At 43.3% G+C, this 14,085-nt stretch overlaps 2 protein-coding genes across 6 annotated transcripts in view; one reads left to right on the forward strand and one right to left on the reverse strand.

The window, feature by feature from the left end:
• Positions 1-7,531, reverse strand: part of CENPJ (centromere protein J) — a 30,015-nt gene extending 22,484 nt beyond the window's left edge. Inside the window, exons 1-3 of one of the 5 annotated variants that reach the window (XM_038417784.2) lie at positions 7,155-7,531; positions 5,189-5,343; positions 2,855-2,978 (exon numbers count right to left, since the gene is read on the reverse strand). In XM_038417784.2, the coding sequence (XP_038273712.1) occupies positions 2,855-2,978; positions 5,189-5,343; positions 7,155-7,164 (289 nt within the window). In that variant the 5' untranslated portion in view covers positions 7,165-7,531. Of the gene's footprint in view, positions 1-2,854; positions 2,979-5,188 lie in introns of all 5 variants that reach the window. The other 4 variants (XM_043504234.1, XR_006277606.1, XM_038417751.2 and 1 more) reach the window with 4 other exon arrangements.
• Positions 7,532-9,714: 2,183 nt separating this feature from the next.
• The window catches only part of PARP4 (poly(ADP-ribose) polymerase family member 4), a 103,756-nt gene continuing 99,385 nt past the window's right edge, over positions 9,715-14,085 (forward strand). Inside the window, 2 exon segments of the mRNA XM_043505061.1 lie at positions 9,715-10,046; positions 11,806-11,938. Of these exon segments, the coding sequence (XP_043360996.1) occupies positions 9,991-10,046; positions 11,806-11,938 (189 nt within the window). The 5' untranslated portion in view covers positions 9,715-9,990.

Genomic DNA, 14,085 nt, shown 5'->3' on the forward strand with positions numbered 1-14,085 from the left:
GAAAAAACAAAAGAAAAATCATCCAGGATAGAGCACTATCTCCACTGAGATTCTGGTACACAGATGGTGGCAAGTAAGGCACAGTGTTTGAACTAGCTGGATGTCCACATCATTGACTCAGATCTTCCGACTTTCAAGCATAGTCTTGAAGGGGGAGGGGAAAAAATGCATTATCCTTTGTATTTCCATTACAATATTGTTGTCTCTGCGAGGAGGAGACAGCAGTTCCAGAATTGGATTGGTCACATGGACCCCTATCCCTAGGAACAGGTACTTATACACACATCTGGCCAGTCTGTAGTAAGGATTTTTTCTTCCCCTCCAAATGAAGCCTAAGGGTATTTCTGTGGGGTGGGGAAGAGTGAAAAAAGGGACTTTGGGTCAACAGTGATGAAGCAGGTTTTCTGAGACAGCTGAACAGAGAGAAGGGAAAGGGAAATGTTTTGGGGGAGAAAAGTTTAAGATTCACATTTTTTAATTTTGTTTTTATGTTGTCAACCTATCACTATTTTTCAGTCTTTTCCATTTAGACAAAGTTCTCCAAAGCAAGGGCCTTATCATGCTATGTGTTTGTACAGCAAAAAACACAACAAGAACCCAGTCCTGGTTGAGGTGTTTGGATGCTACTGTAACATGAATGTTGAGTAGTAGTTTTTAAAATGAACAGGAGTACTTGTGGCACCTTAAAGACTAACAAATTTATTAGAGCATAAGCTTTTGTGAGCTACAGCTTACTTCATCCGATGAATTCAGTGGAAAATACAGAGGGGAGATGATTTATATACACAGAGAACATGAAACAATGGTTGTTCATACACACTAAGGAGAGCGATCACTTAAGATGAGCTATTACCAGCGGGATGGGGTGGGGGAGGGGAGGAAGAGGAAAAAAACCTTTTGTAGTGATAATCAAGGTGGGCCATTTCCAGCAGTTGACAAGAACTTCTGAGGAACAGTGGGGGGTGGGGGGAGGAGGACATGGGGAAATAGTTTTACTTTGTGTAATGACTCATCCACTCCCTGTCTCTATTCAAGCCTAAGTTAATTGTATCCAGTTTGCAAATTAATTCCAATTCAGCAGTCTCTCGTTGGAGTCTGTTTTTGAAGTTTTTTTTGTTGAAGAATAGCCACTCTGAGGTCTGTAATCGAGTGACCAAAGAGATTGAAGTGTTCTCCGACTGATTTTTGAATGTTATAATTCTTGACGTCTGATTTGTGTCCATTTATTCTTTTACGTAGAGACTGTCCAGTTTGACCAATGTACATGGCAGAGGGGCATTGCTGGCACATGATGGCATATATCTCATTGGTAAATGCGCAGGTTAACGAGCCTCTGATACTGTGGCTGATGTGATTAGGCCCTATGATGGTGTCCCCTGAATAGATATGTGGACACAGCTGGCAACGGGCTTTGTTGCAAGGATAGGTTCCTGGGTTAGTGGTTCTGTTGTGTGGCGTGTGGTTGCTGGTATTTGCTTCAGGTTGGGGGCTGTCTGTAAGCAAGGACTGGCCTGTCTCCCACGATCTCCTCAGGCCCTATGCTACCAGCACTCCCAGCTATCTTCGAGACACAATTGACTTCCTGAGGAAACTACCATTAGTCAGTGATCTTCCTGAAAACACCATCCTGGCCACTATGGATGTAGAAGCCCTCTACACCAACATTCTACACAAAGATGGACTACAGGCCATCAGGAACAGTATCCCCGATAATATCACAGCTAACCTGGTAGCTGAACTTTGTGACTTTGTCCTCACCCATAACTATTTCACATTTGGGGACAATGTATACCTTCAAATCAGCGGCACTGCGATGGGTACCTGCATGGCCCCACAGTATGCCAACATTTTCGTGGCTTCCTCAGCTCTCATCCCCTAATGCCCCTACTCTACTTGCGCTACATTGATGACATCTTCATCATCTGGACCCATGGAAAAGAAGCCCTTGAGGAAGTCCACCATGATTTCAACTATTTCCATCCCACCATCAACCTCAGCCTGGACCAGTCCACACAAGAGATCCACTTCCTGGACACTATGGTGCTAGTAAGCGATGGTCACATAAACACCACCCTGTATCGGAAACCTACTGACCATTATTCCTACCTACATGCCTCCAGCTTTCATCCAGATCACACCACACGATCCATTGTCTACAGCCAAGCTCTGCGATACAACCGCATTTGCTCCAACCCCTCAGACAGACACAAACACCTACAAGATCTCTATCATGCATTCTTACAACTACAGTACCCACCTGCTGAAGTGAAGAAACAAATTGACTGAGCCAGAAGAGTACCCAGAAGTCACCTACTACAGGACAGGCCCAACAAAGAAAACAACAGAACGCCACTAGCCATCACCTTCAGCCCCCAACTAAAACCTCTCCAACGCATCATCAAGGATCTACAACCTATCCTGAAGGACGACCCATCACTCTCACAGATCTTGTGAGACAGGCCAGTCCTTACTTACAGACAGCCCTCCAACCTGAATCAAATACTCACCAGCAACCACACACCACATAACAGAACCACTAACCCAGGAACCTATCCTTGCAACAAAGCCCATTGCCAACTCTGTCCACGTATCTATTCAGGGGACACCATCATAGGGCCCAATCACATCAGCCACAGTATCAGAGGCTCGTTCACCTGCGCATCTACCAATGTGATATATGCCATCACGTGCCAGCAAACACAGTTGGCATTTTAAATCATGAAGTGTTTACCTGGGACTAATCCAGTAGTTTTGTGATATTGTGTGAAACAGTACTCAACATTTTAAGTAGAATACTAAAATTAAAGTGTTCAATTTCCTTAAGGTATACTGTATACTTTACTTCTCCACTTACCAGGAAGTCCTTGATGGCCAGATACCATGGTAAGTAGTTTCTTTTGCTCTTCCATAAGCCTTTGAAGTTGTTCCATCTGTTGCTTCTTCAGCTGTTCTTGTTTCTGCTGTTGTATTTCTTTTAGCTTTATCAAGCATAAAAATTAAGCGTGTTTGAAGTCAATAGTTTTCTTAGAATCTATATGATATTAACTAGCATGAAATGCTTTTTATATTTCTTGCCTGAAAATGCTTTATTATAAAAAGTGGCATTTGAACAGGATGTAGACAAGCCATGTTAAAACTAAGCCCTTCAGTCACTAATGGTACATTTTTAAACAAATTATACTGAAGGTATTTCCATCAGTGCCCAATTCTTTAATAGTTCCACTAGCCTTTAAATGGACCAACTTGTAAATTATATAGAAAACCCCACCTTGAAGACTTTTTTTGTAATATTTTTTTGAAAAATATCAAGATTCAGCCAATACTTACCTTTTTATTAATACTTTAGTACTATACTAATACTATAGTACCTTTTTATTAATACTTGAAATATTCAATGAAAATGAAATCCTTATCATAGGAATTCATCCTGTTGCTCATTTCTTATTTGAAGTCATAATATAACATGTGACATCTCAGTTACAGAGGAAAAGCCTTTGATGTGACGGAGCAAAATGAAAACCAAGAAGCACTAAAGAACATTTAGAGTCATAATGCCCCAGTGAGGCAGGGAAGTCTTATACTGATTGAAGTACAGAGGTAATACAGTGACAACCATGGACCACTAACTGCCACCCTTACATAATAGTGCCTTATTCCACAGGAAATCCCACTGAAAACAAAGAGATTACTTGCAAAAGTAAAATACTACTCAAACATGAATAGAGGTGACAAGTTGAGAACAGGTTTCAGAGTAGCAGCCGTGTTAGTCTGTATTTGCAAAGTTGAGAACAGATTCCAGGTCCTGACTCCAACTCATGTATTCTTACCACTAAATTGTACTTCCTCCCACAGTGTTCTATTCTCATGCTGGTGTCTTCGTTAAACAAACAGGAAAGTAACCACCTCCAAAACATATCACAACTCACACACACATGCAGTTAAAATGATTTCTAAACAGAACATCAGTGCTTTTAAAGAGGCATAAGGTACTCTTTAAACCATCAACAATTCCTCTTTAAATACCAACATCAAAATAATGTATAGTCTTTGCACCTCATCATTATTCCATATTGGTGATGTATTCATTTACTTATTCATATGTAAAATACTTTTGAAAAAAATAGTTTTAGGGTGAGTTGACATTTTGATCTGAAGCGTCTCGTTTTATTTTCAATGTTATCAAAGAGGGCTTTGTTTTCATAATAATCTGACTCCAATACTTTATCTATCTAACCCAAATTAAACAACAATCATCATCAAATGGCAATTCAAGTAGCTTCCAGAAGCTGCATATTCCTTTATTCCTCATTCATCTTTAGTGCAGAAGTATTGCAAGTATTGTACAAAAAAAAATTTAACAACGCTTTGAAAACGTGAAGTCTACTCAAGACTCAAAAGATTCATCTTCTGTTTACAAATTTTATCTTGATTACCCACGTCTGGTTTTATAATCTTTTCCCTCATTTAAATTTAACTTAAAAAATAAGCTGTTAGTGTATGTCCAAACATAAAGCTGTGCACCCAGTATGTGATCACATGTAGGTGATGTACTCAGCTGTCCAGTTCAATCCTAAAGTCCCTAATCCTGCCATGCAATCTAAATGAGTACAGCCCTATGCCCACACAGAGGCAGAGTATGTCATTTCCTCCCCAGATGCAAAACTACTCAGATGGAGAGAGATGTTAAAGCCAAATATATTGGTATATAAATTTTCTAAGGACTAACAGAATATTTTGCTATAAAAAAGAAATGGATAACAAAACTGAAATTCCTCACTGTGTCTCTTTAGCTTTCAGATTTCCAACTACACTTTAACATAACATTTTAGTAAATACATGTTTTAAAAACTGCATTGTTTTCTCTCAACTTCAGTGGAACAGATGATGGAACATTCTAAAATAGCTGAACAAATAAATACTCTAACTTAAAGTAACTCACTTTCAGAGTGGGACCAGGGTTTGGCCCTTAATATTGAGTATTATGAAGAAGAGAGAGCTAAATTAATGATTTACTGTGATTTGGAATTCACTCTTTAAACTAGCGTTGTTCTGAAAGCAAGCAATACCTCTTGCCATGTTTAGGTAGCTGCAGTCACCTTGCAGTTAACAGAAGATGTAATTATAGACTATAACAAGAAATCCTAATGAATGCATGTCAAGGGAAAAAAATATATATATTTTTTTTTACCTCTTCAAGCTTTTGTAGAAGTGGATCACTGTAATCTGCTTCATTCTGATCATCCACCTCATCACATACAGTGTCAGTTTTAGGGTCTTTCCACAGAGCTGGAGCATCTTTAAGTGTTAACATGGGTTTTTTCTTGACCAAATGAAATGCTGCAACTGGAAAAGTTGTTTCAGTTGTATTTAACTGAAGTCCACAAGGGCTGCCAGACTCGAAGATTTGTTCTTCATGCATGGAGTCTTCACTTATAGAACTGCAGTGTGAAACATGCAGCATTTTAACTGGGTGACTTATAATGTTTACAGTTCCAGATGACTGTCTATCTCTCTTTGTTTTCCAAACATGGAAACTAAGATTTAGTATGTCTCTGGAACAGGAAGCATTGGACATCCGTGTATGATAAAATTTAATTTGTTAATTTAATTTGTCAATTTAATCTGTTATGCAAGCAGCAGTACAACTGGCAAAGTAACATCTATTTGGTTTGGTTGTCAACTTTAAAAAAAAAAAAAAAAAGTATTTCCAGGTATTGAAAGTTACACGTGAAAAAGGATAAAAAAAAAAAAAGCTGTTAAATGTACTTACAAATAATACATAAAATTGCTTACAATCCACTCAACATATTTATAAAACTGAATCCTTGTGTATTGTTCCTAATACACTAGAACCCACTTAAACAACTACTTGCTGAGGAATACAACATTATATAAAGCAAAACAAACAATGACGCTTTTAAATTTCGTATCCATTGCAATCAAGTAAATGAACAACATTCCAAATATGCCAAAAGATACAGCACATGTAAGCAGTGAATCAAGTAACATATTTAGAGTGATGGAGCCCTGAGATTTTTAAATAGGGTCCCCAAAAATGGGAAGAGAAAAAAAATTACTGAGGAGATGCCAAGATGACCCATTTGACATTTATTTTAAGGCTGCGTTTAAAGTCTATCTAGATATGGTGAATTGTATTGTGTTTCACTGAAAGTTAAACACTTAAAACCTTGCTCAATTTTTAAAACCCTTCATTCAGAGGGTCCTAGTTTGTGTCTGCTCTTGTTCAAGGTACCACATATTCTTAAACCTAAACCCTGTTAGAGCTCCTGAATTGCAATTGACTTGCAATCCGTTACAACAACGGGGCAAGACAAGAAGGGGCAAGTTCTCACTCGGGCACTCATATTACAACCCCGGGGGGCGACAAGGTTCCCCAGACTACACACGCCAAGCCTTGACAATTCCGGCCAAGGAGTTTTCCCAATGGTTCTAAAGCACACAAAGCGAAAGTCCTGTTTTCATGGAGAAGTCGATGCTTTTCAAAACTGTCTTCAGACGAACGTACAAAGGAGACCGTCTCCCTCTTGACACAGACGACTCGGCAGCTGGGACATCACATCAGTTTTGAAGCGCGTGGGCGGCAAGCCTGGCAACATTCCCCTCATATACTCAACCATGCAGCTGCCGGGAGGGCAGAACAAACTACAGCGGCATTCGCCCTCATCCCCCGCAGCATCTCCCGCACCCCAGCGCCCGGACACGGGCCGATGCCCCTCACGCCCCGACACAGCCACTGGGTGCGAGGCACTCACCACGTCACGACTGTTACAAGCGAGGGACACCCCGCCACGGGGCCCAACGCCTGCCCCGTCCCAATGGCGTGCGTACCTCACCATCACCCCCGTGAACACTGGGGTGGGCACAACAGCCTCCCCCCGCCAGGAACCTCGCCCCTCCCTCAACCTCGCCCTGTGGGGGAGGGGGCGCCAAAGCAGCCCCTCCCAGGAGGGGACCGTAACAGCTGCTGCCCCCACCCAACCCCTCAGCCCCAGCCCTGCGCACCCAGGCAGTTAGTCCGCGCGACCCCCATCCAGGCACCCGCTGAGCCAAGCGCGGCCTAGGCCCGGCTTCCTCATGCCCTACGCGCCGACAGCCCCTCGGCCCAGCGCCCCCCGCCAGCTCCCTTGACAGACCTGCCGCCATCGTGCCGCCTCCCAGCGCCACAGGCTAGAAGCTGCCCGGCCCGGGGGTATTGTGGGAGTCGTAGTCCCAACTCGACGACTTCCTCTCCGGGCTGGGAAGGAGGCTTCGGCGTTCGAACTACAGCTCCCGAGGGCCTCGGCCAGCAGCCGGGACGTTCTTGGGCTTCAATGGTAAATCTCGAGCTCCCCGCCCCCACCTTCCCCAGCCTGTGGCAGTTAGAGGGCGGGACTGAATCATCAGTCACGTCACGTCACGTCACGTCCTCCTCCTCCTCCTCCCCACGTTGCTCCCGCCGCCCCTGGCTTTGGCTGAGGGAGCGACCCCTCCCCGCCTCCCAGGTTGGGGAGGTGACTATGAGCGACGTTGGACAGCGTGATGCTATGTTGAGCCTCAGGCTTTTAGGGGCCGAGGGTTTCTCAGGACAGCCTACAACATCCCAGGACTGCTGGCCAGCCGCAGCCGGCGTGCTGCAGGTGCCACCGCCGCCAGCTCTGCAATCTTGTAAAAGAAGCATAAACTGAGGCATGGGCCTGCCAGGGTGGGCTAGGAGGCGTTAGAGTCGTGTTGGGTGCATGCTATCTGCCTAGGCTGAGCGCGTCTTTGTTTAATAGCAGTCTTTTGGTGTCAGTTGAACAGGGGAGGGGGAAGGGCAGGAGTAAACAAAAGGGCAAGTGTTGAGCTTTGTAAGTCTCCCATTTTAGGCAGGTCTGTGAACACTTTTGGTCTCCAGGTAACAAAGGCGGTAGGTGACCAGCCCTCAGTTCCAGCAGCAGCTGACTCACCATTGTGCACCCAGCCACCGGGGGTACATAACAGGCTGGGACTTGTCCTCACACCTTTGTATGATGGAAGAGACTGGAACAATGGGCTCCGTTTTGCAGGAACTAGATGCAGCTCTTTAATTCCTTGCTAGTTGCCAATATTGGTCGTAACCTCAGCATCTCGTAATTTCTTCCATATATCCTCCAAGTGTGGTTCCCTCCAGCCTCAACAGAGGCGAAGCATAGGCAGGCGGGGTCACATGGCACCGCAGGGCCCCTCCCTGCGGAACAGCTGAGCCAAGCCTGCTTAGGGCAGGGAGCGGGAGAGGCAGAAGGGGAGGAACACAGGGAGCTGCTGCTGCTGCCTCAACTCTGGGGGTTGAAGAGACAGAGGAACAGCTGGGAGCTTCACAGAAGGGCTGCTGCTTTCCAGAACGGGAAGGGCTCTCCGAAGGGGGGGGTCTTGACTCCAGCTGTTTGGGGGTTGTGCCCCCCCCGCGCATACACTGTCAGCAGGCACCTGTCCATAAACCTTTCTTTATGGTTCGTTTGCAGTCTTTCTACATCTTTTCTAAATGACTGTTCCCCATACTGCATACACTGTACCACTGATGGTGTAGTTAGTGCTGTGTAAAAGGCAAGAACTTCCATGTTTACCTTATATCCTTTTTTTAAACCACTGAATTTTGGGATCCTCTATTATAAAGTTTTAAATAAATTATTGTAGTGATTTGCCTTCAGTATTTGTTTATAATGAAAAGCCTATGGGCCCGCCAAAGATTTCTCTTTGACTTCTCATATATGCTAAAAACAAAACAAACCCCATTGCTAACAATGGCTCCGATCTTGCATTTTCATCTCAGTGTCCTCATGAAATCCCATTGAGGTTAATAGGGTTCTGTGGAGGCCCACTAGCATGGATTTAGATTGCAGCAGGATTATAGCCAATGATTGTCGGCAACAGATTCCCCTTTGCTTCCACCCTCACATGTCCCCTCATTTGCCTTATCTGGTATTGAAAACAGTTTAATACCTTTGCATAACAGTGTTGTGGAAAGCTGCCTTGTCTAGCAAACAAATCGTTTTCAATTTCAGTTGACGGGTGATTGATGTCAGGCTCATTGCTGACAACCATTGTCACCAATAAGAAAAGGAGTACTTGTGGCACCTTAAAGACTAACAAATTTATTAGAGCATAAGCTTTCGTGAGCTACAGCTCACTTCATCGGATGCATTTACAGACTAACACGGCTGCTACTCTGAAACCTGTTATTGTCACCAATGAGTTACTTGCATAGTGTGGATGGACCCTTATTGTGAAGCTTTGCAGCTCCAAAAAATGAAGGCAAACCCGTCATTAAAATTCGTCAAAGAGCACAAGCTAAATTCAGATCCTATATCAGGTAAAAATACCTGGTCAGATTAGACTGATTTTGGAAATCTGTGTGTGGAAGTAAAATGCAAACCCTTTTGTGTTAATCCTTAATAGCAAACTGATCCCTAAATAAAGGTGCCTGATTGGAATAGGACATAGTTGGCTGATGAATGACACTATTATGCTTTTATTATATCTATAAAACTAATACAACTTACATATATTTGGGTCACTAGCCAGGGGGAGGATTTTGCTGTCTGTATTGAAGTCTCTCCCTATGCGGATGGGTGGAGAAGAATCTGTAATAGACGCAGAAAGAGGGAGTAAAATCATGTCCACCCATCAACAGAGCGAAAGAAACAGCGGCTGAAAACCCAGCCCGGCAGCCCCAGTATTATGGCGTCCCCTCTGTATTCTCCAGAGGGATGAATCAGAGGAGGGCTGGATTCAGTTTCCTAATCCCTAAAAGATCCCCCAGAATTCACTTGCACTGTCAATATCGCCGTCTACGTCCATTTCCGGTGCGGCTCCTGCTGCCCAGTTGGAGAACCTACTTCTTGTTCAATTCGGTTGATCATCTGGTTCACAGTCAATGGTGTCTTCTGTGCCATTTGGACAGGCCTTTCCCTTTACTACCCTTTGAACAGGAGAACATTCCACCCCCTCCAGTCATTACATGCAGCCTCTGTCATGCATCTTTGCAGATACCGGAAGATCCCTCTGGGCAGGAAGCTCGCTCCCAGCAAGTGAGTGTATCCAGTTTGTCTTACTCTGTAACACTAGATTTTAGTCTAGGGGTGGACTCGGGTGCTTCTTTACATCTATAGAGTAGTGTTTCTTATTTAGGTTGCAGACGAATAAGGGGGAAGATGAGGGAGAGTGAAATCTTTCCTCCCCTTGGATTTGCACTTCCTCCTCTGTTTACTGGGTGATTCAGATGTTAACTGTATTTGCAGGCTTCATCTCTTTAAGAAACTTCTCTCTTTTCTAGTTGAGCAGTAAGTAGTCTGACAGAGAAAGTGTAATATGGACTGCCCATTATGGTGCTTTCCTGGGAATTATTGCCATCTGTTTGGGTTGTTTCTTGAATTGCAGGATCAGATCTGGGTGTGTTGTCTAGATAGACTTTTGTAATTATTTTCATTTACTTTAAACTCTAGAAATAATCTCATTGCTCTGGCTGCACAAATATGGTACATTATTTTTCTAAATGTCAGTATGACATCAAACTTTAAAAGGGGGTTGTGGACCATAGTCTGTTCTAGAGGTTATATTGAGAAAATCCTTTTTTTGGCAACTGTACATTCTCAGAGGGGGATTTGAGATGGTCTGTGGAAACTGTGTTCAAATCCGGTTTAGGTTCAGTCTAAGGTTTGGGTCTGATAGTGCTGAAATTATATGACTATTCACATCAAAGGGACCAAAATGGCAAGATCTCTATTGATCTTGTAAGATTTTCACCACTTCAGATAGTTTCAGAAGATTTCCATTGTTCCACTCATTCCAACTTCTTCAACAAATGGGCAGTGATTTAACTACGCAATACTGATTCATCACCGAGCGCAGTCCATCCTGTGCAGTGAATGAAACAGAAATAGTATGGGAAAAGTAGCATGTGATCATAATGTATACACACAAAGAAGTTCAATTAAGGTTGCTTGATTTGGGCATTTCCTAACTTCTGAGAGCTTGACTTTGCAAACATATTGTTCTTTTAATGTAGTATTTTTGTGTGTAATGTGACAAAGTGGGAATTTTTCATAATATTTTGTGTGAATATCATGTGTATTTCAGTTTTCCCTATGTCAGGGGGTGGCCTACCTGTGGCTCTGGAGTGGGGTGACCAGATGCCCTGATTTTATAGGGACAGTCCCGATATTTGGGGCTTTGTCTTATATAGTTTCCAATTACCTCCCACCCCCGTCCCGATTTTTCACCCTTGCTATCTGGTCACCGTACTCCGGAGCCACATTCGGCTCTTCAGAAGTTAATATGTGGCTCCTTGTATAGACACCGACTCCAGGGCTGGAGCTACAGGCACCAACTTTCCAATGTGCTCACTGCTTGCGGATCACTGATTGGAATCAGATACAAATTTTGTATCCCCTCAGGGCTCTAGGAATTTGCATGTTCTGTAATGCTATTGTGTCAGTAAGAGACAGAGTCATTTTGGCCTTGTCTAAAATAAGAAAATTGCACACTGCTAATAACAGATGTGAGCAGCAGGTGCAGCTGAACTGGTTCAGAACATGATTTATCTGCAAGTCTAGACGAGACACTGTTCAGCAGCATTTCAGAAACTATGGTTAAAACCAATTCAGAGTGGCCTTGTTGATGGAACTGAAAAGAGTATTAATAACAGTGGAATCTTTTTAAATGTCCCTAGTGTAGACAAGGCTGTAATGTTTGGTGATAGGTCACTTGGGTGGGGTATGGTATGCAAGGAAATTCTGGAAGTTTTTTAAATTAAAACGTTTGTTTGTTTGTTTGTTTGTTTGTTAATAGGATGACTGTGGCAATCTTTGCAAACTGTGTGTTCTTTCTTAAAGTGAAACATTTACCCATTCAGGAGAAGAACAGACTGAGAACATGCATTAAAGAAAATGGTGGAATAATTTATTTTGTGCTAAATCATGAGGTATATTTCACTTTTTCCCCCCTAATGAATACGGAAGAAGGTAACTTTTGCCTCTGGCAGAAAAATCACAAATGGTGCAGATAGAATGAGTGAGAGTGCTTTCATGTATGAAGTTTTAATATAAATAGTTGTATTTATCAGTGCAGTTATAATATATCTATCACTGTAATCTCTAGGTGACACATAAAAATTAAGAGCAATATCCTTTCTGTCCACAAAAGGACCATATGTTCCACCTTTACTTTGTTTTACTGTGTCATTTCTGATGGCAGTCTTTTTCCAGGAGAAAAATTACCAGGCCATTGTTCTTCTCCTCATCACCGAGGGAAGGCATCGCACAAAATGACAAGTCTTGCGTTAGGTCTTGTATTTTTGTTTGGATTAGTGTAGAATCATAGAAGCGTAGGACTGGAAGGAACCTCGAGAGATCGTCTAGTCCAGTCCCCTGCATTCAAGGCAGGACTCTGTAATAACTATACCATTCCTGACAGGTGTTTGTCTAAACTGTTATTAAAAATCTCCAATGACAGAGATTTCACAACATCCCTAGGCAATTTGTTCCAGTCCTTAACTTCCCTGACAGGAAGTTTTTCCTAATGTCCAACCTAAACCTCCCTTGCTCCAATTTAAGTCCATTGCTTCTTGTCCTATCCTCAGAGGTTAACAAGAACAATTTTTCACCCTTCTCATTGTAACAACATTTATTGTACTTAGAATCATAGAATATCAGGGTTGGAAGGGACCTCCGGAGGTCATCTAGTCCAACCCCCTGCTCAAAGCAGGACCAATCCCCAACTAAATCATCCCAGCCAGGGCTTTGTCAAGCCTGACCTTAAAAACTTCTAAGGAAGGAGATTCCACCACCTCCCTAGGTAACGCATTCTAGTGTTTCACCACCCTCCTAGTGAAAAAGTTTTTCTTAATATCCAACCTAAACCTCCCCTACTGCAACTTGAGACCATTATTCCTCATTCCGTCATCTGCTACCACTGAGAACAGTCTAGATCCATCCTCTTTGAAACTCCCTTTCAGGTAGTTGAAAGCAGCTATCAAATCACCCCTCATTCTTCTCTTCCGCAGACTAAACAATCCCAGTTCCCTCAGCCTCTCCTCATAAGTCATGTGTTCCAGTCCCCTAATCATTTTTGTTGTCCTCTGCTGGACGTTTTTCAATTTTTCAACATCCTTCTTGTAATGTGGGGCCCAAACTGGACACAGTACTCCAGATGAGGCCTCACCAATGTCGAATAGAGGGGAACGATCACGTCCCTCGATCTGCTGGCAATGCTCCTACTTATACATCCCAAAATGCCATTGGCCTTCTTGGCAACAAGGGCACACTGTTAACTCATATTCAGCTTCTCGTCCACTGTAACTCCTAGGTCCTTTTCTGCAGAACTGCTGCCTAGCCATTTGGTCCCTAGTCTGTAGCGGTGCATGGGATTCTTCCATCCTAAATTCAGGACTCTGCACTTGTCCTTGTTGAACCTCATCAGATTTCTTTTGTGCCCAATCCTCTAATTTGTCTAGGGCCCTCTGTATCCTATCCCTACCCTCCAGAGTATCTACCTCTCCTCCCAGTTTAGTGTCATCTGCAAACTTGCTGAGAGTGCAATCCAACCATCCTCAAGATCATTTAATGAAGATATTGAATAAAACTGGCCCGAGGACCGACCCTTGGGGCACTCCACTTAATACCGGCTGCCAACTAGACATGGAGCCATTGATCACTACCCTTTGAGCCCGACAATCTAGCCAGCTTTCTATCCACCTTATAGTCCATTCATCCAGCCCATTCTTCTCTAACTTGCTGGCAAGAATACTGTGGGAGACTGTGTCAAAAGCTTTGCTAAAGTCAAGGAACAACATATCCACTGCTTTCCCCTCATCCACAGAGCCAGTTATCTCGTCATAGAAGGCAATTAGATTAGTCAGGCATGACTAGGGAAGAAAGGTAAAGAAAGGTAAGCAGCAGGATACGGACCCTGGACTTCAGGAAAGCAGACTTTGACTCCCTCAGGGAACAGATGGCCAGGATCCCCTGGGGGACTAACATGAAAGGGAAGGGAGTCCAGGAGAGCTGGCTGTATTTCAAGGAATCCCTGTTGAGGTTACAGGGACAAACCATCCCGATGAGTCGAAAGAAT

This window comes from Dermochelys coriacea, chromosome 1 (assembly GCF_009764565.3).
Source record: "Dermochelys coriacea isolate rDerCor1 chromosome 1, rDerCor1.pri.v4, whole genome shotgun sequence".
NCBI lineage: Eukaryota > Metazoa > Chordata > Testudines > Dermochelyidae > Dermochelys > Dermochelys coriacea.